This window comes from Diabrotica virgifera, chromosome 2 (genome assembly GCF_917563875.1).
Source record: "Diabrotica virgifera virgifera chromosome 2, PGI_DIABVI_V3a".
Lineage (NCBI taxonomy): Eukaryota > Metazoa > Arthropoda > Insecta > Coleoptera > Chrysomelidae > Diabrotica > Diabrotica virgifera.
Window position 1 is genome coordinate 35,760,686 of NC_065444.1, and position 25,462 is coordinate 35,786,147.

At 32.2% G+C, this 25,462-nt stretch overlaps 1 protein-coding gene across 2 annotated transcripts in view; it reads left to right on the plus strand.

Annotated features, from left to right (window-relative positions):
- LOC114327428 (pre-piRNA 3'-exonuclease trimmer) overlaps positions 1-20,031 on the plus strand; it is a 66,508-nt gene extending 46,477 nt beyond the window's left edge. Inside the window, exons 6-7 of one of the 2 annotated variants that reach the window (XM_050642535.1) lie at positions 13,903-14,001; positions 19,908-20,031. In XM_050642535.1, the coding sequence (XP_050498492.1) occupies positions 13,903-14,001; positions 19,908-19,971 (163 nt within the window). In that variant the 3' untranslated portion in view covers positions 19,972-20,031. The remainder of the gene's footprint in view (positions 1-13,902; positions 14,002-19,907) is intronic. The other variant, XM_050642536.1, reaches the window with a different exon arrangement.
- The last annotated feature ends 5,431 nt before the right edge of the window (positions 20,032-25,462 follow it).

Genomic DNA, 25,462 nt, shown 5'->3' on the forward strand with positions numbered 1-25,462 from the left:
CGGATAAAAAAGTTTATTTGAAAAAACTGTATTTTTTTGTTCTTCTTAATGGCCGTACAGGCTCGTTTTTTTAATATTGTATTTAATTACAGAGTAATTTCCACATATTAATATATTTTTCAAATTGGGCTCTGTACCGCCATTCTTTATTATATTACGAATACGTGTGCCAAATATCTCGAAAAAATATTCAAAATTACAGCCGCAATCTTGGAATGCGGGTTGCTACCTGTTGATCGCTACTGTTTCACCTTAAGGGTAATCGATCTCAGACAATAATTGGAGTCGTCGCTCCGCTCCTCCTCCAAACAATTGTCTTCGATCGGTATAAAACCCTTACCGTTCTCCATACTTAATATACTATTAAAGTACAGGGTACAAATAGTTTTTAAATTTTTAATAAAACAACCAAGCAACATTTTATTTAAGTGATTTGGGTTAAACCTCAAAATTTTGAACCCAGAAATCTACAGTTAAAATATTTCAAATTATTAATGAAACACCCTGTATCTATAAATTTATCTTACGATGTATTAACAAAAACTTTTCTTAAGATCCACAAAAAGTGGGTAAGTGTAATTTTTGAGGTAAGTGAAATATCTTATATCAATTTTTTGAGATTATTTTAGACATCAATTTGAGCATTTACATATACTTACATTCTCGTAATAAATGAAGATTAACGATGCATCGTTCTGGTAATAAATCGTAATTTACGTTTTTTGAGAGAGTAAATATACAAAATGTTAATAAAATTACCTGTAATGTTTATATTAGCTGGCAGAAACTTATTGTGTAATACTGTTGTTTGCTATACTAGATGTTAATATCTTAATTAATTTATTCAGCATCGTCACGAGATTCAATAAAGAGCGTATATATCATCAATTGGCCTATATTTGTCCACTGCTAAACGTAGGCTTCGCGTAAAATTTTCCACCTATCTCTATATTGAGCTTTTTGCATCCAATTTATGGTGATTCATTTTATATCATCCGTCTACCTAGTCGGTGGTCGTCCTCTGCTTCCATATGCCTCTTGTCTTAGTCGCCATTCCAGAATCTTTCTGGTCCATCTAACCATCCGTCAATCTGGCAACATGTCCAGCCCAAGCCCACTTTTCGTACATTAATAATTTTTAAAAAATGAATAACCATTTTCAATTTCGTTGCAACACGAAACTACAGCCGCATCATTATTCCAGTTCAATCAGAGAGTGCAGCAAGCACCTCTACCGGTTTCGAAACTTATTAGTCTCTCATCAGGAGGCACATATGCTGTTCTCTCTGACCCAACTAGGACAAACCCCGGCGTGCAGTCACGGATTGCAACGAACGAAATGGCAGGGATGCCTTAGCGGCAACTGCTATCCAAAAACTAAGTTTTCAATCTAATAGCACATAAAACAACATCCAAAAATGTCATTCTACATCCTACCAGACTGAAAACAATGGGAACCTTCTCTGGTAACACCTCCGAGGCTTCTACAATTTGCAAGCCATAACGGATGCTGAGACTAAGGAAGATGAGGGAATTTTACAATTTATAATTCACGTCCCATCTGCTCAGCGCGGTAAAGTTCTAACGAGAATGGTTCCCTTCGTACTCCAATGGGAGTAAACATAAATCAAAAATGAATAACCATTTTCAATTTCGTTGCAACACGAAACTACAGCCGCATCATTATTCCAGTTCAATCAGAGAGTGCAGCAAGCACCTCTACCGGTTTCGAAACTTATTAGAGAGAGCAGCATATGTGCCTCCTGATGAGAGAGTAATAAGTTTCGAAACCGGTAGAGGTGCTTGCTCTATGATTGAACTGGAATAATGATGCGGCTGTAGTTTCGTGTTGCAACGAAATTGAAAATGATTATATTCATTTTTGATTTATGTTTACTCCCATTGGAGTACGAAGGGAACCATTCTCGTTGGAACTTTACCGCGCTGAGCAGATAAGACGTGAATTATAAATTGTAAAATTCCCTCATCTTCCTTAGTCTCAGCATCCGTTATGGCTTGCAAATTGTAGAAGCCTCGGAGGTGTTACCAGAGAAGGTTCCCATTGGTTTCAGTCAGGTAGGATGTAGAATGACATTTTTGAATGTTGTTTTATGTGCTATTAGATTGAAAACTTAGTCTTTTTTAGTCTTTTTTTTTAATAATTTTTTATTTCAAATTCAATTAATATTTATTAATGGCAATTTTATACGTATGTTATAGTCAAAGCCCGAATTTCAGGCACTCCTAGGTTTGACTAGGCAATCCTCAGGTCTGACTGACGGTCTTAGTCAAAGCCTGAAATAAATTACTGTTTCGTCCTTTGACTAGTCAAACTTAGAAGAGACTATGTTGGTCAGGCAAAGGTCGAAATTTAATTTTATGAAATCGGGGTTTGACTAGTCAAACCCTGATCAGCTATTAAAATGTCGTAATTTGTTAGATTAGGGGCCGGTTGTTCGAACGCTAATCAACATTGATCACTATCAAATGTGTAATTACTGTCACAACTGTCAATGTCAACTTTGGTTGGGTTGCTGAAAACGTAGTTAATAATAATTATGAGATTAGTAAGTCAATTAACATAACAATTATTAACATAATTGATTAACTAATTTCATAATTGTCATCAATAATTATGTTTTCGGCAACCCAACCAAAGTTTACATTGACCGTTGTGACAGTAATTAAGTATTTGATAGTGATCAATGTTGATTAGCGTTCGAACAACCGGCCCTAGGTTTAATAAAACGTCATTTTTTGAATTTTAATGTTAATAATTTTTATATTGTCGTAATTAAAATAAAAAAATTAGTGTTTATTCTCATATGTTGAGGAATTATGGCATTTAGAGTTGTACAATACGTTAGACATTTTACACTTACATAATTTTGAAGAGTGTTTCTTATTGCAGTATCATTTGATAAAGCCTGGTCCTCCAAATTTAGAATCTTTTGTACTAATTTCTCTTAGAGACATCTTAAAGTCTGGAACATTTGCATTCTCTTATTTTATTTCTTGAAAAAAGTGTGTTTATTGTTTCGTATTTCGTACCAACTCTATATAAACCGTCAATGGTGTTTTATCTTGTATGATACCCAAAATATTTCAAGCATCTCCTTTGGCTCTATCAAAGCTGGGGATAGGAAAGAACCAAAGGAGATGCTCGAAATATTTTGGGTGTCATACAAGATAAAACAATTGACGGTTTATATAGAGTTGGTACGAAATGCGGAATAATAAACATACTTTTTGAAGATATTCTTCTTTAGCGGCGAATCGATTGAGGGTAAAATTGTACATGATCCGCGCGCCTGCGCACACTGACAGTATGTAGTTCTGACAGTATGTAGTTCATTGCTAATCTTTCAAGATGGGTATGTATGTATCTGTAACCGTGCAAATAAGTCATTAAAAGAATATATTAGTGGTTTTAGGAAATGTATTATTTATTATAATTCTTGTGTTTTTGGATTTGCGTTTCCCTGTAGTAAAATAATAAAATATTATGTAAGTAAGCATAACATTTTTACACTATATGTCGCCGTGTTGTGTAATTATATCCGAAACTTACATGTCTATTTCTAGGGCCTCGCTGGAATAGTGGGAAATGCGTTAGCACTGAGATTGGAAGGTTGCGGGCTCAATTCCTGGGCGATTCATATTTTTTTTTATTTTTGGTTGTTTTAATAAAAATTTTTTGAAAGTGGTAGATAAGAAAGTTAGTTTGATTTTTAAATAAAATACAAATAACCTTCTAAGTATATTTACTTCGTTTAAATTACCTATTATATGTATAATAGAAGAGTATCTTCTTACGTGCGTACAAAGTACACACACATTCTTTTTTTTTTTTCAAGAAATCAAATAAGAGAATGCAAAGAGAACTTTCTTAATTTCGAAGATCTTCCAGACGTTGCTGTCTCTAAGAAAAATTAGTACAAAAGATTCTACATTTGAAGGACAAGGCTTTATAAAATGCTACTACAATAATAAATTCTCTTCAAAAGTATGTAAGTGTAAAAGGTCTAACGTATTGTGCAACTCTAAATGCCATAATGCCTCAAAATGTGAGAATAAACACTATTTTTTTTATTCTAATTACGACAATACAAAAATAATAAACATTCAAATTAAAAAATGGCGTTTTATAAAACCTAATCTAACAAATTACGATATTTTAATAGCTGATCGGGATTTGCCTAGTCAATCCCCGATTTCATAAAATTAAATTTCGACCTTTGCCTGACTAACTTAGTCTCTCCTAGGTTTGACTAGACAAAGGCCGAAACTCTAATTTATTTCGGGCTTTGACTAAGACCGTCAGTCAGACCTGAGGATTGCCTAGCCTAGTCAAACCTAGGAGTGCCTGAAATTCGAGCTTTGACTATAACATGTATACCTACTTATAAGCTAAATAAAAATTTTCAAAATCCTAATTAGTGCAGTCACTGAAGGTTTTCACCTCCGATTTCGTTGAACCTTCATCGATTTTCATGAAAATTGGTGAGTAGTTAGAGGATATCTCAAGAAATAAAGGTGACATAATGCCAACTTGCGCTTTTACCCTGGGGGTGGATGCCACCCCTTCTCGAGGGTGAAAATTATTTTATCAAAAATAATACCGTAAGTCGATAGAGGGAAAAATTCTAAGCAAAATTTGTTATATAAAGTTATTAATATAAATCAATACTTTTTGAGTTATTAAAGATCAAAGATTTTATGTTTTCGTAAAAAAATGCATGTTTTAAAGATGTTTTTCACTTAGAACTCAAAAACTATAAGCTTTTACAAAAAGTTGTTATCGCCAAAATTGGAGATAATAAAAAACTGAATACACTCCTCACTTAAAGAACTAAACTAATGTTAATTCAAAGTGAGTTATAGGTAATTAAATGTATATTTTTTTCGACGAGTACTCAAATCTAAGTATTCAAGCTTAAATAACGGGAAAACTATGCGTTTTATAAAATATACCTTCTAAGCACTTGTCAAAGTACTTTAGAATATCTATCAAATGAGTTCCAGAAGAAGTTAATAGCATTAAAATTAAGCAAGTAATGACGAAAATAAGAGAACTCTTTCGAATTTTTTAGGAAAAAGTGAAAAATAAAACATAAATGCTATTTCCACAAAAACTAAAATTTATAGGAATCCTTACAAGAATTTCTTTATTTAAGCATAAGTAATTATTTTAACAGTTTTGACCGGTTTAGAATGCATGTTTTTGAAAAACAGATGGAATTTAAAAAAATCAGAATTTTTAAAATTATCATAATTTTCATGTTCTTTTGATAATAACTCCAAAGATACTCAATATACGTAAAACATGATATTTAACCAAATTTTAGCTTTTTCTATGTCAAATATTTTACTGGTCTTACTATTTCTGTAGGGTGAAAAATTTTGCGGAGGGGCTTCGGTGGCAATGGCCGCCGAAGGATGTTTTATGTAGAATGAAAAATTTATTTGAAGTTATCTAAATAATCCCTAAAGAAAAGTTAATTTTTAGTTATAATTCGTGAAAGTGAAGTAGCTTAGTGTTGTCTGTAATAGTTATTGTAGTACAATTATGGCAGTTTAGCTTTATTAAGGAAGAATTATTTTCGAGCATGATAGCTAATGTGTTTGTTCTTAGTTAAATGGAATAATGGATATTTGAAGAAAAGTTATATATATTATTTGTAAGGATAAAAACGTAGGTTGTGCATATTGTTTCGAGCAAGACTCGCATAACCTACATACATGTACTGGGTAAATGATAGCGTATTGCATAATCGAAACCCATAAAAAAAGGAAGAAGAAGAAGAAAAATTTTGCTACGAGAACCATGTAACCGGGGCCATTTAACTTTTTATTTTAAAAAAAAAGTAAGGGGTTTAAAAGATTAAATTCAACGTGGTTTAATAGCCCTTGGAATTAACTTTCAAATATTTGAGGTGAACCTGATATCGTAAGCATTAACGAAGTTATTTAACAAAAAAATGTAACATTTTTTGGAAAAATGTTTAAAAGATAAATTTTGAAAAATTTTTGGTGCATAAATTTTAATGCTATTGACTCGTTCGGGAGCTCATTTAGTAGATATTTCTAAGTACTTTGACAAATGTTTGATAAGTTTATGTTATAAAATGCATAATTTTCCCGTTATCTAAGCTTGAATACTTTGATTTGGGTACTCGCCGAAAAAAATATACATTCAATTACCTAAACTCACTTTACGTTAACATTAAAAGGTTTTTCTAGTAACGAGTTTATTTAGTGTTTTATTAGCTTCAATTTTGGTAATATTAACTTTTTTGTAAAAACTTACAGTTTTTTAGTTATTTGTGAAAAATCGGTTAAAAACATTCATTTTTCTCACGAAAAATTAAAATCTTTGATCTTTAATAACTCAAAAAGTTTTGATTTATTTTAATAACTTTATTTATCGAATTTTGCTAAGAATTTTGTCCCTCTATCGAATTATGGGCTTAATAAAATAATTTTGACCCACGAGAAGGGGTGGCATCCATCCCCAGGGTAAAAGCGCAAGTTGACACTATGTCACCTTTGTTCCTTGAGATATCCTCTAACCACTCACCAATTTTCATGCAAATCGATGGAGATTCAACGAAATCGGAGGTAATAGCTCATATCCACCTTCAGTAACAGCACTAAATTTCTTTTTTTAATAATCTCAATTTATATAAAGTGCAATATACCGTACATAATGTAACGCTTCCCGTTTTTTTTTTCATTTCACCTTTTCCCGTTTTTTTTTGCCGGGGCCCGCTTATCTCTCTCGGCGGCCCTGTCAATGACCAAAGACGTTTAAAAAATCACCACCGGTAGAAGAAAAAGAAAAATGTATGCAGCATAAAAAATTTATGGATTGCTAAATTAAAGTTTGAGCACACAAAAAAATCGACCACTATTAGCAGTCAAAAACTTTTGTTATTTGATGTCATGTGTACACAAACGTCACAAAATTGTGAGATAAAAAAGAGACGCAACACAACACGTGCAACAAAAATTGGATTTTGAAAGATGTGCACAACAAATTTGGCTTAAAAATAGACGCGATTTGGTTTTGCTAGACAGGCGATTATTTCTATAGATTTTCTCTGGCACCTATGAGTGCATTTGAAATTACAATGATATGCCTTTGGTGCCGCAAATATTTTATAGCTATGACAGGTTCCACATTATTAACTAAATTATAACCTAATATCCTGATTTAATGCATTTTTTATAGTTGTTTAAATTACCGGCAAACCAAAAATGTTTTATTACAACGTAAGATTTTAAATTATTACACTTTTATGCAATTTACTGTTTTTTATAGAGAATAAGCCACAATTTCGTTCTCAAAATACAAAATACTATAGGTCTTGGGCCCACACTTATGAGACTTCGTTTATTCAGTTATTCATATAGAGTTTGACAACTTTTCCAATACGGAAAAATTTCGGAAGGGGCGAAAAGAAAACACATGAAAGCATCGACTTTGGAGCGTCCGACGACTGGAATACCTTTAAAAATTTTCGGACAATATTACCAATAAATTGTAAAAGTAGTTTTATCAAACAATCCTATAAAAATCAGATGTGAGAATATAAATTTTATGACTCTTTATGATGCGTGCACCCCTCCCCCTCCAAGCACAGCACAGTTATGGAGACATAAAATGTATATACCCTTAAAGCTGATTTTTGCAGGATTGTTTGATAAAATTACTTACAATTTACTGGTAATATTGTCCGACAAATTTTTAAGGGTACATTTGTTGGGCGCTCCAATGTTAACGATTTCATGCATTTTCTGTCAGCCCCCCTACCGAAAACTTTTTGTATTAGAAAAATTGTCAGACTCGATTGAATAACTGAATAAACGGAAGCGTTGACGGAAGTCTTATGAGGGAGGCAATCATGATTTTTTTAAATGTGGGCCCAAGGTCTATTAATAAATTAAACAAATTTTGTTTTTGTTGCTTGGTAAAAAAATTCTTCTAATAATTTAATTTTATCTGACTCATTCTTATTACAATCCGACATATACTTATTATACATTTTAAAGTAGATGACTTTAAACATAAGTAGATAACTCGAAATTCCCAATATCAGTCCTCATGCGTATTAATTTTATGGATTTAGGTTCTGTTAATAGAAAATAATGTTGATTCCTATCCTCATAAATATAGACGTTTATAAACTTTGGGGTGCGTCCGACAACTGGAGTAGGTACCCTTAAAAATTTGTCGGATTATTTCAATCATAGCGATTCTGACCAATAGAAAGCTACAGAAATAAAAAATACAGCGATAATTTTTTTCGATAATTTCCCGTCGGTCGTCAAGTATTACGTCAGATGCCCTTCGTTGTTACGCAAAAATACATTCAGCGACATTAATGACAATTAATGTTTTACAATTTATCAGAGAGAACACCAAGAAACAGGTGTAGCAAATATTCAAGCGAAGATATCAATAAAATATTAGTTAAAATGATTTAAAAAGACAGTTTTATTCATAAAATCATATTACCGAATTGGCTCTTAAAAATTATCCATTTGTTTTGCCCTCGTGACACTTTGACATAATTTAAATTAAAACTGTCAAAGTGTCACTCGGGATACAACTCGATAATTTTATAGGTCTCGTGTAATTACTATTAACAATATTACCAGTTAATTGTCAATGTTTTTATCAAACAATTCTGCAAAAGAGTATAAATTTTGTGACTCTTTATGATGCGTGCGCTCCCCATATGGGGGCACACTATGGAGTCATAAATGATGATTTTATTTGCAGGATTGTTTAATAAAAATACTTATAATTTACTGATAATATTGTCCGACAAATTTTTAAGGGTACTCCAGTTGCTGGATGCGCCAAAGTTTAAAAACCTCTATATTTACGAACCCTCCCCTCCCGAAAATTTTCCGAAATAGAAAAGTTGTCCGTCTCGATATGAATAACTGAAAAAACGTCTCATGAGGGAGGTAATTTTTTTTTAAGTGTGGGCTCAAGGTCTATATTGGAAATATTTTCAATTATATTTTTCATAACAGATTAATTTGTACAGACGGACTAAAGAGTGATGTAGGAATAATTGGAGAATGGTCGTGGAAGAAATATTGTCAATGATACTTTCGATGAGTTTAGAACCATGGGTTCTCATATTTTCCAAGCCAATCTTCCTAATTAGGTACCTATTTTCCAGACAATAATATAAATAAGTACCTTGTTATTCCTTACAAAGATGCGTCGCAATAAATGCTCATATTTTGTAAAAGTAAAGGGGTCACCCGAATATCTTTCTGGCAAAGATTAAACAACAACTAAAAGCGTTTCGGAAACAGCGAATTTTATGTTATAATGGATTCAATGACATTTATGTCTAAAAACATCAAGTTTCAATCCAAAATCAGTGACATAGAATAAAAAGGATATGAGTATTTAAATTGAGAAAAATATTTTTTTATTCAGAGTATTTTTATTTTTTTATTTAGCGGATGACATTTCGACATATTCGTAAGATTACAATGAACAATAAACAAGTTAAATTAAAGTTGACTGTATATAAAAATACTTAATCATGCCCAATTTATAGGCAAACTTCGAGGTTATGTAATTAATCGACTCTGGTGTCGCAATCCGGAAATCTTGGAAACTATCCTCGTAGGCTAGCTGGTGGCACTCCTGCGTTATGTGCTTGATAGAGTGAACCTCGCCGCAGCTGTATGACGGTGATGGTAACTTAACCCTACCTCTGTGCAACGTATACGCACATGGACTATGTTGAGTGTGTACCAGGTCTTACGTTGTAGGTCAAAGCCACGAGGCAATCCTGTGATGCAAGGTATAGGTAAATTGTATTTGGTTGAGCTTCCGACCATTCATGGGTCCATTTGGTGATCATGTTGAATCCGGAGATTTTCTGGAGTGCAGTCGACTTTTGGTTGCATTTTCTATATACCTAGTTATGAATCGGCAGCGCCGTGTTGTTAATGATCTTTTTATATTCTTTGGTTAGAAGATTGACGTGGTGGTCGATTGTCAAATGGATTGCTGTGAACTTGAATACTTCAGCGATCATTCTCATGAAGTTATTCAGCTGGAGGTCAATCTTTTGAACATGGACACTGTTCATCCATATTGGTGAGCAGTAGAGCTGTATTCAACTACAGAATAAACAAGAGCTGAGCCTGAAGACCTGAATGTGGATGCCGATGCCCCCCACATTGTGTCGCAGAGCCTCTAAATGATATTATTTCTGATTTGTTCCTTCTCGGAAACTGTACTTAAATGTTTCCTAAAGCTTAAAATTCTGTTCAAAGTCGTGCCAAGGTGTTTTGGAGGTTTATTGTGGTTGAGAGAATGTAATTACAAAAACATAACACCTGGTAGGTGCAACCTTGATTTGGTCTAAATCCTGCTTGTTCGATATAAATAGTTTTGAGGATTATTGAGCGTATTCTTTATTCTATTATCCTTGTAACTAGTTTATACATTATAGGCAATAGAGCATTAATAATTGGTGGAGTTTTTTGTGTCACCGGAGGGACCGCAGACGTTCGGATACAATTAGCGTCTCTTTGCAAAGACAATAACGTCGACTTTGCAAAGTAACAAGACACTTACTCAACACACACACTACACATTACACCTGAGTTAGTGATAAGTTATACAATTACGTGGCTAAAAGTTCTAGTTCTAAAACAAGGCCAGAATCAGAGAGAAACAAAAAGTTTTTTGTGTCGTCGGCTAGTTTACCTGGTTTTCGTATTGCTATGCTATCTTCTTCTTCTTCTTAGCCTTCTATCGTCCACGTTTGGACATAGGCCTCTCCCAACTCCTTCCATCGGTCTCTATCCTGAGCAACATATTTCCAATTCGTTCCGGCTACTCTTTTAATATCATCAACCCATCTCATCTGTGGTCTTCCTCTCGGTCGTTTACTTTGGTAAGGTCTCCAATGTTGTATCGTTGCATTCCAACGTTGGTCTTTTTGTCTAACAGTGTGGCCTGCGAAGCTCCATTTAAGTTTGGCAACTTATGCTATAGCTTTTGAATATTTAAATTTTCGTGACATTCTGCCAGTCTGGATGATGGAAAAATGAAAGAAATCGTCAGTTAACGTTTTCTTTTATTTCCTGTCTCCTCATCTTGACCTTAACATTACATTGTTTATCCCCAAATTATGTTAATATTTACAATTTGTAATGGTATTACTTACATAAAAAAAATCGTACGGAAGGTTTCTATTTCGTTATATCAAATAGTAAGTAGTACGGAAATAGTATATTGTGCAACAAGTGCAAAAAGGTACTAATTTCTCACGAGTTCGAAAAGTTGCGGTATGAGCGCAAGCGAGTGCCGCAATTCAAACGAGTGAGAAATTACCTTTCGGTACGTGTTACACACTATACTTTTTCTACAACCACAGTTTTTGCTAAAAATAAAAATCACACTTTCCAAACGAAGATTATTATAATAATAAATTATAAATTTTAAACTGTATTTAATTAATACTAATCAATTTAAATTCCTTATACCTAAACCAATTACACAGAAATCAGTTAAAAAATTAATGCACTGACTTAATTTGTTTGAATTTAAACTATTTTAAGGGCCGGTTGTTCGAACGCTAATTAAAAATGATCATTATCAAATATTTAATTACTTTCACAACTGTCAATGTCAACTTTGATTGGGTTGCTGAAAACATAAGTATTGATTACAATTATGAAATTAGTTAATCAATTATGTTAATAATTGTTATGCTAATTGATTAACTAAACTCATAATTATAATCAATTATGTTTTCAGCAACCCAACCAAAGTTGACATTGACAATTTGACAGTAATTAAATATTTGATAGTGATCATCGTTGATTAGCGTTCGAACAACCGGCCCTAAATAATTATTACAAAATAATGTCACATTTGACGTTATATTTATGCAGCCACGGATTTACACCATACCTACTTCATTCGACGTATCTTGCTGAGGTTGCTAAATCCTTATTGGTTAATTGATAATTATAAAATATTTATTAAGAATAGAATTGTAAAATAAAACAGTTGTAACATTCATAATTTAATTTCTATTCGATAATTAAGTATAATAATTGTCTCACAGGTTGTATATTTGTCTACACTTTAACCACAGATGTAAACAGAATATATAGGGTGTCCCAAAAGTAGTGGAACGATCGAATATTTCGCGAACTAAACATCGGATCGAAAAACTGAAAAATACGTGTTCAATCATTTTCAAAAATCTATCCAATGACACCAAACACCAACCCCCACTACACCCCCTGGAGGTGGGGTGGGGGGTAACTTTAAAATCTCAAATGGAAACCCCTAGTTTTTCTTGCAGATTTGGATTCGTTACGTAAAAGTGAGCAACTTTTATTCAAGACATTTTTTCAAACTGTGGATAGATGGCGCTATAATTGGGAAAAACCATTTATCCTGATACCATAGGTAAATTATAGAAACGGTCTAATATCTCGAGAAATACACTTCCAAATGAGAAACCAAAAAACAATTTTTTAATATTTATCGAAAACCTATCGATAAACACCAAAAATGACCCTCCAACCCACCCCCTGGAGACGGGGTGGGGGGTAAATTTAAAATCTTAAATAGCAACCCCCACTTTTTATTGCAGATTTTAATTCGTCATGAAAAATTAAGCTACATTTATTCGAAACATTTTTTAAAATTGCTGATAGATGGCGCTAATAAATCGTATTTTTCCAATTAAAGCGCCATCTATCAACAATTCAAAAAAATGTTTCGAATATATGTTGCTTAATTCTTCATGACGAAGCAGAATCCGTAATAAAAAGTGGGGGTTGCTATTTAAGATTTTAAAGTTACCCCCCACCCCACCTCCAGGGGGTGGGCTGGAGGGTCATGTTTAGTGTTATCCGATAGGTTTTCGAAAAGTATTAAAAACCTTTTTTTTGGTTTCTTATTTGGAAGTGTATTTCTCGAGATATTAGACCGTTTCTATAATTTACCTATGGTATCAGGATAAATCGTTTTTCTCAATTATAGCGCCATCTATCCACAGTTCGAAAAAATGTCTTGAATAAAAGTTGCTTACTTTTACGTAACGAATCCAAATCTGCAAGAAAAACTAGGGGTTTCCATTTGAGATTTTAAAGTTACCCTCCACCCCACCTCCAGGGAGTGTAGTGGGGGTTGGTGTTTGGTGTCATTGGATAGATTTTTGAAAATGATTGAACATGTATTTTTCAGTTTTTTGATCCGATGTTTAGTTCACGAAATATTCGACCGTTCCACTACTTTTGGGACACCCTGTATAACGTTACTCAGAATGAAGTAGTCATTTGTAAAATACCAAATGTGTTCAAAAATAATGTGTTCAAGTAGCGAATTTTGCAGATTTCTCAGACATGAGTTAAATCGGTTTTTTTTTTGCAAAGCACCATCAAAACGTCACTTTTCTGCACGCTAATATCATAAATCTTATACTGTGAGAAAATATAAACTTTGTTAACATAAAACTGCAGAAAATTGCACTTTGAATAGTGGTTGTAGAAAAAAGTATTATAATGATATTTATACAGGATGTGATAAGTTACGATTTATTTTTCCGCAATAGTGGTCAAAAATAATAGTATTACGCAATTCACTTTCTATTCTGATTTTTTTTTCAAATTCATATCTGGTTTTCAATTTTAATCTTACAAAATTAAAACGAAATTTTTGTTGGATAATAAAGACATCAGAAACAAAATTTATGATAGTATTGTTTATTTTCTTACCTTTATGTAGGAATTTTTAGAGTGTAATAAAAAATTGTTCATGAACTGATTAGAATTTGAAAATGGAAACAAAATACAGTTATGTAATTTTCACTGTATTAATTTCTTTCTTTTCAGTGCAAGACGAATTTTACAAAATTTTAAATCAAACAAGGAATATCAAATCAGACAATACAGTGCCTTGAAACATTCACCTGTAATTAGAGCATGTTTACTGTAAGTATTTAGATATGAAATTATTATTTAAAAAAATGAAACTAAATAGTTAGACTTCAATAGATTCAAAATTTGTAAGGTGTTTGATACTCGAAAACAAACTAGGTGTGTTTGCGATCGGTGTATAGGTGAGGGTGTCTGAGGTGAGGTTTAGTTCTCTTGAGTTTTCTTACTATTCCATGCTGATCCAGGAGTTGAATAGCCTCTACGTTTGCATGGTTATGAAGTATGTTTTCATGCTTCTTATATGCCAGGGAGAATTTACAATGACCATCAGTACTTTATTTTGAAAACTTTGAATCATTTTGATATTACTCGCACTGACACATCCCTAGATCTGTATGCCTTATGTCCATACCGACTTCAGTGCTTGTTTATATATCATGAGCTAATTGTGTATTGACAGCTCCACTTTTCTTCTAAGGGGCCAGTACAGTTTTCTATATTTGATGTTCAATTCTTTCTCCTTGATATGTTCTTTCCATCTTACCCTGACATCTAGATTAATGCCCAGATATTTTGCTATATTGGCATATGAGGTCGCTGAGGAACCCCATGTGGTACCGCATAACTTTTGCAGATTATTTCGTGGCCTTCTAAGTTATGTAGTCGTCTTCTTAAGACGTTCTTTAAAGCTTAGCGTTCTATCCAGTGTCACAGCTATTTAGGTATTTTGTGTGTTACGGTTACGATATAAATTCTTTGATGCGTCTGCTATATGAAAACCAAAGAGTAGGGGGACCAGCACCGATCCTTGCTAAAGGCCATTGTTCAGTTTCATTTAAGTACTAGTCTTGCGCCTATGATCACTTGGAAACATCTGTTGCATATACTCCAGGGAAATAAGGTTTTTGTCGGGACACTTGAGCAGCCAGGTTGCAAATGGATTTTTTGGGTACTATATACCTAATACATTATAAATACAAAAATGCCCGTCACAGTTCGGACGAGAAACTTAGTTATTAACAAATAAGGGTCAAAAATGGTAGTTATTTCGTTTAAATCGCTACATGTAAAATTAGGGTAATTATATATATTATTTAGAGTAATCGCATTTTAGTAGATCAGCCAAGGTTTAAAATGGCACTTTTTGAATTTTGGTCCGATGATTTTTTGCTTCGGAAATTGCAATATAAGACTAAAATTTCAAAAATAAAAAATGTGCAATAACTTTTGCGAAAATGGCCTTAAGACTTTTATATTGCAAGAAAAGTTGAGTCAAACATTCCATATATTGCACTAAAAATTTTAAGACAATTGGTCAGTTAGTTTAAATTTTATTCAATTTGTTTATCGCAAAGAGCTTTTTTTCGCAATGTTATTGTTCAGAAAATAATAATGACATAGCAATTCTGTGGAAGCCACAAGCAAGAAGAATAGTTATATTTTCAAAGTGTTGAAAAAAATCATGAAAAAGTCGTTTTTATCTTTCCGAAAAAAGTTTAGTAAAATAGAGTCATTTTTGGCTTATAAACAATTTGAATAGCTTTGTTAATATTGACTATAGAGTAAATCTACTTTAGGATTTTAAAAGCTGGTATTTTTACACGAATTTCCAGAAAAAAACTTTTTGCCTAGGTCAATTAGGTTCAAAGTTAGCCACTTTTATTATTTAATTCGCAGTTACTTCTATATAAATCAAATTCTCCTGTAACAGTGTTAGTTACCATACTACTCCGAAACGACTTGGCCGATTTTTATGAAATTTTACACGTATATCCTATAGGACGAAGAAAAGGTTTTAATCTATTTTTTATACCCATAAATTATAAGGGGCCCCTGACATTTTTTTTTATTTTTTTTTGACAAAATTATCTACCTTAGTTTTATATGATGTAGAATTAAAAAATACATACAAACCCTAATTTTCACTCTTTTATCACCAACCCCTATTTGTTAATAGCCATCTATATATTTACATCTATAAAATTCTCCTTTCGCAGTGTTACTTTCCATACTCCTCCGAGACTGCTTGACCGATTTTTATGAAATTATATATGTATATTCGGTAGGTCTTAGAATCGGTCGTAATGTATTTTTCATATCCCTGAGTGATAACGGAACTTCCCCCTAACATTTTGTAATGTTAGGTGTAGATGTGTGTACATAACGTACTCAACGTGTACACGTGTGTACATAACGTGTGATCAAAATCCATCAACAAGCTCCGGCGATATTAATCGCAGCATATGTTTGCAGAATCAGTTTCATTTTTTCAGTGCACGGATTTTAATAATTCCCCTCCACCGACCACGAATTAATTCCGTTCGGACGCCATTTTTAAAACTTTATTAACCACTCTGTTGAGGTTCAAAGTTTACTCAAACTTTTACACGAAAACTATATATCTTCTAGAGACCGACCGATTAATCGGCTTCGGCATCGACTTCGGCCACCTTCGGCCAATATTTAAACCTTCGGCCAAAATTCGGCTTCGGCCAAAACGAAGCCGAAGGTTTTGCCGAAGGTGGAACAATAAAATGCTCCGAGTATACTATACTATATAAATAATCTCTAAACAATATGCTTCGGCGAGCCTTTGATACTTTAAAAAATATTTACACCCTATTTTATGCCCTAATAAACCAATACGTTTTACAAACTTTCAGGTAGTAGGTAGGATATAAATTTTAACAATAGGCCAAGATGTTTCAAAGATCTTCATTTGAATATTTCTCACGTAGTAAAATTCTGAGAAACTATAATCATTTTATTGTATTTGTTAAAACTCAAGATTACTGGTGTTTTGACTACTTAAAAATTAAAGGCAAAACATCGACCATCGACTATCCCTACTATAAATGCAAATATTTAGTCACCTTCGGCTTAGGCTTCGGCTTCGGCCGAAGGTATCCTTCAGGCCGAACTTCGGCATCGGCTTCGGCTTCGGCCAAAAAAGTCACATTCGGTCGGTCTCTAATATCTTCTCCTTCAAAATAGCTCTAGTAAGGTTGCTTAATTGTTATAAACAAAGTAGCCGTCAATTAAATAAAAAAAGTGGCTAACTTTGACCGTAATTAACTTAGGCGAAAAGTTTTTCTTTGAAAATTCGTATAAAAATACCAGTTTTTCAAATCCCGTTGTAGTTTTAACCTACAGTCAATATTAACAAAGTTATTCAAATTGTTTATAAGCCAAAAACGACTCTATTTTAGTAAAATATTTTCTGAGTATTAAAAATGACTTTTTATTGGTTTTTTTTTAAATGCGTTGAAAATATGACTATTCTTCTTTCACGTTGTTTTCACAGAATTGCTATATCATTAATATTTTCTGAACAATAACATTGCGAAAAAAAAGCTCTTTATGATAAACAAATTGAATAAAAATTAAACTAATTGACGAATCGTTTTAAAATTTTTTGTGCATTGTGTGGACTGTTTGACTCAACTTTTCGTGCAATATGAAAGTCTTAAATTGATTTTCGCAAAAGTTATAGCAACTTTTTTATTTTCGAAATTTTAGTTTTAATTTGCAATATCCGAATAAACAAATGATCGGACCAAAATTCAAAAAGCGCTATTTTAAACCTTGGCTCATCTATTAAAAGAAAAATATTATAAATAATATATTAAATTACCCTATTTTTACCTGTAGCGATTTAAACGAAAAAACTGCCATTTGTGACCCTTATTTGTTAATAATTAAATTTCTCGTCCAAACTGTGATGGGCATTTTTGTATTTATAATGTATTAGGTATATACTGCCCTGTTAAGAATATAAGTCGTATCTGCAATTTCGAGTTTTCTTAGGTTATAACGCCAACACATTGATAGCCAAATACTCTACCTATATGTTAAGAATGAAAGGCCTATCTGCTGTTTAAAAATAAGTTATTCCACTTTAAAATTTTGTCGGATCTGCATTCATACAGTTTATGTTAAGCCAATTTGTCGAATCTCCATTTGTTAACATTTTTAGTCGTATCTTCACAAGACGATTTGTAGTTACGACAAATTTGCTTAACAATTGTGTAGTTTCGACCAAATATTCTAACAATAGGAAGATCTAACCTATATAATTATTCATAGTGTTCCCGCCTTTTTAGTTTCTTAACCTAAAAATTAAACGGTTGTAAGCGTTATTCGGCGTATCTGATTTTCTAGTATTAATCTTATTGTTATAGTGTTTTTAAGTGTGTTTACATTAAAGTTTATTAACTGAACCAGTAATAATGGACAGAAATAGCAGAGCATTTAAAATGGTGCATATTTTAAATAACCAACAAAGAGAGAAAATACATAGTTTACGACGACGTGTCGTGAAGAAACCTAAACTTCAGCATGATAATGCCCCCGATTTTATTTTGTCAGATTCAGACACGGAAGAAATTGAGGAACCGAAACTTCAGCATGATAATGACCCCGATTTTATTTTGTCAGATTCAGAGACGGAAGAAAGTGATCAACCGAAAATTCAGCATGATAATGACCCCGATTTTTAGGGCACAAACGACAATTTAACTAAAACAGGGGAAATCCGTAAACGAAAGAAATTTAAAGAGAGCCTAGCAATGAGAAAAAAAAAAGAAAATTAACAGCCAAAATTGCTAAGCACGGTGTAAAACCATCTTTTATTTCTTGCAAGAGAAGATGTTCCGAAAAAATTACAGAAGCGAGTCGAACAGAAATAAATGGAGAATTTTGGAAATTACAAAAAGACGAACAGAAAAATTTTATCTTTAATAACGCATCTGAACAAGTAACCAAACGGAAAACCACAGCTAGTGTTGTATCTAGAAGGTCGAAAATTTTTTTAAAGTTGTTAAAATTGTTATGGAATTAGCGGACTTTTTTGAATGACAAGATGGTACTTCTGCATATAAACTGAATAAAATTAATACCAGGCCATACCTAAATCAAATGGTTCAAGTAAATTTTTCGGGAGGTAAATATACTTTTTCGTACAAAACCAGCTTCACCTCAGAGACAGAAAGTGAAGTAAACATTCTGAATGCAAAGATTGCAAAACGGAATGACAAAACCTTCACCCAAGTCCATTCCTAGAGGCATAACGGCTGAAAGAAAACAAGTAATTATATCCAAACTGTGTGAACACATGCCTAAAAGCAGACAAACGTTTTGGAATAATTTACCAACTTCAATGGAACCTGGAGCTTTACATGATTAAAAAACTGATTATGACTTTATGTTATTTTGTTTATCTTAATAAACTATAACTTTGATTAAGATAAGACTTTTTACTTTACCTTATTTTTATGATTTGTTAAGATTAAATGTCGTATCTATCAAAAGTCTAATTTCAAATACTCTGAAAGAAAATTGCAAGCACTCATTAAATTTGTACTCAAAAAATATATTGCTATGTTGTAACAAGATTTTTGATGAGTCATTACAGTTGATGGCAGTTAATCAAATCTAAAACATCGAATATCTCAAAATAGGGATTTTGTCAGTTACGACTTCTATTCTTAACAGGGCAGTATAGTACCCAAAAACACCATTTGCAACCTGACTGCTCAAGTGTCCCGAACATGGTATATTTTTTTCCCTGGTGTAATAGCATTAATGACATCAGTGATCTTTCTGCACGGAATTGCTAGAATTTCAGAGCTCGATGAAAAACCCGCTTCTACATAGTTAGTCAGTGTTGGTACTTAGTCTGAGCAGTTGCGGATTGGTCATCATTACATAGATTCCCAGTAAATAAAGCTAGTTTGCCTCTGTAGTAGAAGACTGCACCTGCACACTGGTTCATCTAAATGAATTGGTACATGATCTGCTGTCAGTAACAGATTTCCAAGTTATGCGTCTATTATAAATATATTTTCTCATACAATATAGATCATTTTTAAGGTATTACAATGTTTATTAAAAGCCAAAATTGTATAGACAAGTTACAATTAGATAATATAAAAGTTAACATTTTTTTCTTTTCTTTACAGAAGTGGAGTGACGATATCAGGCGTAATTTTATTATGGATTACTCATTCAATTATAAAGAAATAGTTTGTAGATATTTTATATTTTTAGTATTTTTTATGCAATTAAATCTTTATTGATTCATTAGCTTTGTGTTTCTCTTTACCCTTACATCTGATATTTTACAACTTTGGTCCGATAGCAAAAACTTACGAATGGGAGAGTTATGTTAAAACCTTCTGTATATTTATAGACCGCTGGATTTCAATAGAAGTTCAACCACAATGTTATCCCTTATGCCTTTTTGTGCCTGCCGTTACGCATTTTTTTGCAGGTTCCTTAGAGTCAAAACTAACAAACTTTCAAGTGGTATGAAGGAGAAAATCACGGAAGCAGACCTATAAAAATTACATGTTTAGGTCATAATTAACACCTTTAGAGCCCACCATTTACCAATCTTTTTGAAATTAGAATCAATACTCTATCGATTCGTAAAATGGCATAAAGAAAAAAATCGTCGCAGCACGTGCCATTTTATTTATAGCCTAATAAAATAAAAAAAAAGTCAAAATGTAAATTCGTACAGGTTAAAACAAATTTTATATCAAAGTTTAGGTGGGTACAAAAGATATTTTCAAGAAAGTATCCAAATCATACAAGGGGATCATTGTTTAAATAATTAAAAATGGGTCATTTTTGAAACAAAATACTTTTTTAACTGCTGAGGTAATTCATTTATTAATGAAGGTCTATGGGATTTTTTTCTGCAAAGTTAAAGGGTAAATCTTTCACATAAGACTTACTAAATTAAATTTGACCCCCTATTTATTTAAATAATTGTATATAAAACTTTAAAAACAAATTTGCAAAAAATTATTTTTAGCGTTTTAAATAAGCACTATAAAATATCTTATTTTACAGACTTAATTGCACTACGTTACCACTATTAAGCAAAAAAAAAATTGGTCGAAAAAGATTTAATATTTTTTGAGATATTGAATTTGTTTATTAAATGTTCCTATATTTTCAATTGCAAAAACGCGGTTGTTGCCAAAGAAATATTTACCTGCTTAAGATCTCATTATTTTTATTTTTATGTATATTTTCGATAAATGTATTGATAAATTCAAATTTCAATTAAACTCCCCCCTAAAATGGCATTTGAAATTTATTCAAATTTGTTTATAATTTGTTTTTTTAATATCGTCGCGGGGATTAAGTATTTTGAAATGCCGTTTCGATAATTGGGTTCCTGGGAATTTTTTACTAATTAACAAAATTTTTTTGTCGTTTTTTCTTCTTTTTTTTTGTTGAAGTTATATTACTGCGGGCCCTTTTAGGGTTAAATTTTATTAAGAATGTCGAACCTCTGAGTTGTAGATTCTAGACCTAAAAATATTAAGATTTAACTAAAATCTCTTAAATAAAATGTGGCTACTTACTGACTTACAGGGTGTTTTATTTAAAAATTTAAAAATTATTGTTACCAAGTACTTTAAAACTATTTGACGTATCCTTATCATACTTGGCAGAAAGTGTGGCTATTATACACCCTACTAAATTGTGATTAATAAACGTTTCTAGCTACTACCAGAGGCGTACGACAGGGGATAGTGAATGATTGCCCTTCCCAAATTCTACGCCACTGAGCGAATTCCTATTTTAGCGAAATTTTTCGATTCTGCAATACTTTGTATGTAAATAACTTTATTTTACTGTAAGAAGTTTAAAATGAATGAATGAATGAATCAAAATAACTATGCCGTTTAATTTTTAACGTCCAATATCTCGAAAACTAATGACTTAATCGTTACCAGTAAAGAGTATATTATTTACATAGAAAGTATTGGAGAATCGAAAAATTTCGCTAAAACAGTAATTCCCTCAGTGGCGTAGAATTTGGAAAGGGTCAACCATTAACTATCCCCTGTCGTACGCCTCTGGTAGTAGCTAGAAACTTTTATTTATCACAATTTAGTAGACTGTATAGTACCCACATTTTCTGCCAAGTATGATAAGGATACATCAAATAGGATGAAAGTACTTGGTAAAAATAATTTTTAAATAAAACACCCTATAACTCAGTAAGTAGCCACATTTTATTTAAGTGATTTTAGACCAATCTTAATATTTTTAGTTCTAGAATCTACAACTTAGAGATTCGACATTCTTAATGAAACTTAACCCTAAAAGGGCCCGTAGTAATATAACTACAAGAAAAAAAAAGAAGAGGAAAAAAGACAAAAAAATTTGTTAATTAGTGAAAAATTCCCAGGAACCCAATTATCGAAACGGCATTTCAAAATATTTAATCCCCGCGACGTTATTAAAAAAACAAATTATAAACAAATTTGAATAATTTTTAATTGCCATTTTAGGGGGAAGTTTAATTGAAATTTGAATTTATCAATACATTTATCGAAAATATGCATAAAAATAAAAATAATAAGATTTAATACAGGTGAATATTTCTTTGGCAACAACCGCGTTTTTGCAATTGAAAATAGAGTAACATTTAATAAACAAATTCAATATCTCAAAAATATTAAATATTCTTGAACCAATTTTTTTTTTATTAATACTGATAAAATAGCTCAACTTCTCCTGTAAAATAAGATATTTTATAGTGCTTATTTAAAACGCTAAAAATATTTTTTTGCAAATTTGTTTTTAAAGTTTTATGTATAATTATGTATAATAAATTTAATTTAGTAAGTCTTATGTGAAAGGTTTACCCTTAAACTTTGCAGAAAATAATCCTATATACCTTCATTAGTAATCGAGTGACCTCAGCAGTTAAAAAAGTATTTTTTTTGCAAAAATGACCCCTTTTTAATTATTTAAACAATGATCCCCTTGTATGATTTGGATACTTTCTTGAAAATATCTTTTGTACCCACCTAAACTTTGATATAAAATTTGTTTCAACCTGTACGAATTTACATTTTGATTTACATGTAGTGTAATTTTATTTTACTAGACTATTATAAAAGAAAAGTCAATTCTTACTCAGATTTTCCTAGGAACCCCCACAGTATTTGCATATTTTACTCTCCTTGATTTCTTTTTATAGTATTCTCCCCCAACGCTTAAGGAATAAAATCGCGGTTGAAGTTCAATTGAAATCCGACCGTCTATTACGGATTCATCTTCAGATTCATTAATTTCCTTTTATACGTAAACGTCAAAGAAATTAAGTCATCTTCTCTCCTTTAGATCAACGTCCACAACTCAACTCCTAGGTTAAAAAACACAGGCAACCTATTTAAAACTTTAGCTAAATATATTGATCAACCTTGAGTGTTCTCCTGATAAACCAGGAGTATTACTAGTAATAAACATATTGTTACTTATTTTTATGCTAACTATATTAATGTTCATTGCTTCATAATTTCATACCTATTCAAATTTAGAACTAGCTTATTCATTATTAACGAACTTAAACAAAAAAATTGGCAAGAGTTTGAGTGTTAATCTAACCAATGACTGCAAAAATAATAACCTAGATTTTTCGCTTCGCTTACAAAAGTCTTAATGGATGCAGTTGTATTAATAATGCAACTAGAAAATCAGTTGGTCTAGCCGGGTGAGGGCCCAACACCACAATGCTCAATTGACATTAAAATATAAATGTAATTATTACAAATTGTTACAGCTCCCAGAGCGAACCATGGCCGGTGACAGACGCTCTCATTGGTCGTACACCGATCTAATCGAGAAGTACGTTAGTTACCTGACAATGACCCTCGAGGTAATTCTTTTAATCGAACCCTCACTTAAACAACTGTCACACTACCTTCTTTCAGGTATAGGTCTTATGGCCGGAACCCTTCTATTTATTTCATAAGGTACTGCTTACGTGTCGATCGAGATCTCTGCATTCTAGAGAATTCGTGAGAAGTCTAGCTAACGGGAGATACTATATGCAGGGTGTTTGGTAAATAATGGGTCATAGCTTAACCTTAAATTCCTGAAGTTAAAATAGGTCGATTTAAGCTAACTTACCTTATTACAAAAGTTTATAATAACCGAAATAAAGGGTGTCAAAGTTAAACTTTTATTTTATTTATTTTTGAATATTTCCTGACAGGCATGGGACGACAACACGAAATTTGGTAAGTGGTGCTGGCATTGTACACCCTACTAAATTATGTTAAACAAACGTTTCTGGCTACTACCAGAGGCGTACGACGGGCGAACGTGAATGGTTGACCCTTCCCAAATTCTAGGCCACTGGCGGAATTTCTATTTTAGTGCAATTTTTTGATTCTTCAATACGTTATATGTAAATAACATACTTTTCATGCGTACCGATAAAGCCATTAGTTTTCGAGATATTTGAAGCTAAAAACGAAGGAGCATAATACATTAATCAAAATAAGTGTGCCTTTTCATTTTTAACTTCAAATATCTCGAAAACTAATGACTTTATCGTTACGAATGAAGAGTATATTACTCGCATAGAAAGTTTTCGAGAATCTAAAAATTATGCTAAAATAGCAGTTTCATACCAGTTACACAGTTCACACAAATTAAGTCAAAACATAAATTGAAACGAACGTCGATGTGTATATACATTTTGTATACTGTATACCATCGGCGTACGTTTCACTTTCTGTTTTGACTTAATTTGGGAAAAGTTATAGCAGACGGACTATAGTTAATAAAGTTTTAAATAAAGAATAAATTATTTCAAAAAAAGAATACTTTAAAATAATTTGACATATCCTTGTCATACTTGGCAGAAAGTGTAGGTACTGTACACCCTAATAAATTATGTTAAATAATCGTTTCTGGCTACTACCAGAGGCGTACGACAGGGGAAAGTGAATGGTTGACCCTTCCCAAATTCTACGCAACTGATGAAGCTACTATTTGAGCATAATTTTTAGATTCTCCAATACTTTCTATGCAAATAATATACTCTTCATTTGCAACGACAAAGTCATTAGTTTTCGAGATATTTGAAGTTAAAATTGAAAAGGCACACTTATATTGATTAATGTATTATGCTCCTTCGTTTTAGCTTCAAATATCTCGAAAACTAATGGCTTTATCATTACGAATGAAGAGTACGTTATCTACATAGAAAGTATTGGAAAATCAAAAAATTGCACTAAAATAGCAATTCGTGGCGTAGAATTTGGGAAGGGTCAACCATTTACGTTCCCCGGTCGTACGCCTCTGGTAGTAGCCAGAAACGTTTTTTTAACATAATATTGTAGGGTGTACAGTACCAGCATCACTTACCAAATTTCATGTTGTTGTCCCATGCCTGTCAGGAAATATTCAAAATTAAATAAAAGAAAAGTTTAACTTTGACACTCTGTATTCCGGTTATTATCAACTTTTGTACTAAGGTAAGTTAGCTTAAATCGACCTATTTTAACCTCAGGAATCTAAGGTTAAGCTATGGCCCATTCTTTAACAAACACCCTGTATAAGCCGGAACTTTGCTTGTAAAGGCAGTCTGAGTCATTTATTTAATAAGCTCAACAGGCCTTGTAGGCCTAGAGCTAAAACGTTGACATTTCTGATTACATTTTATTTTAGTCTTATCAATTTGATTTGATTTCAC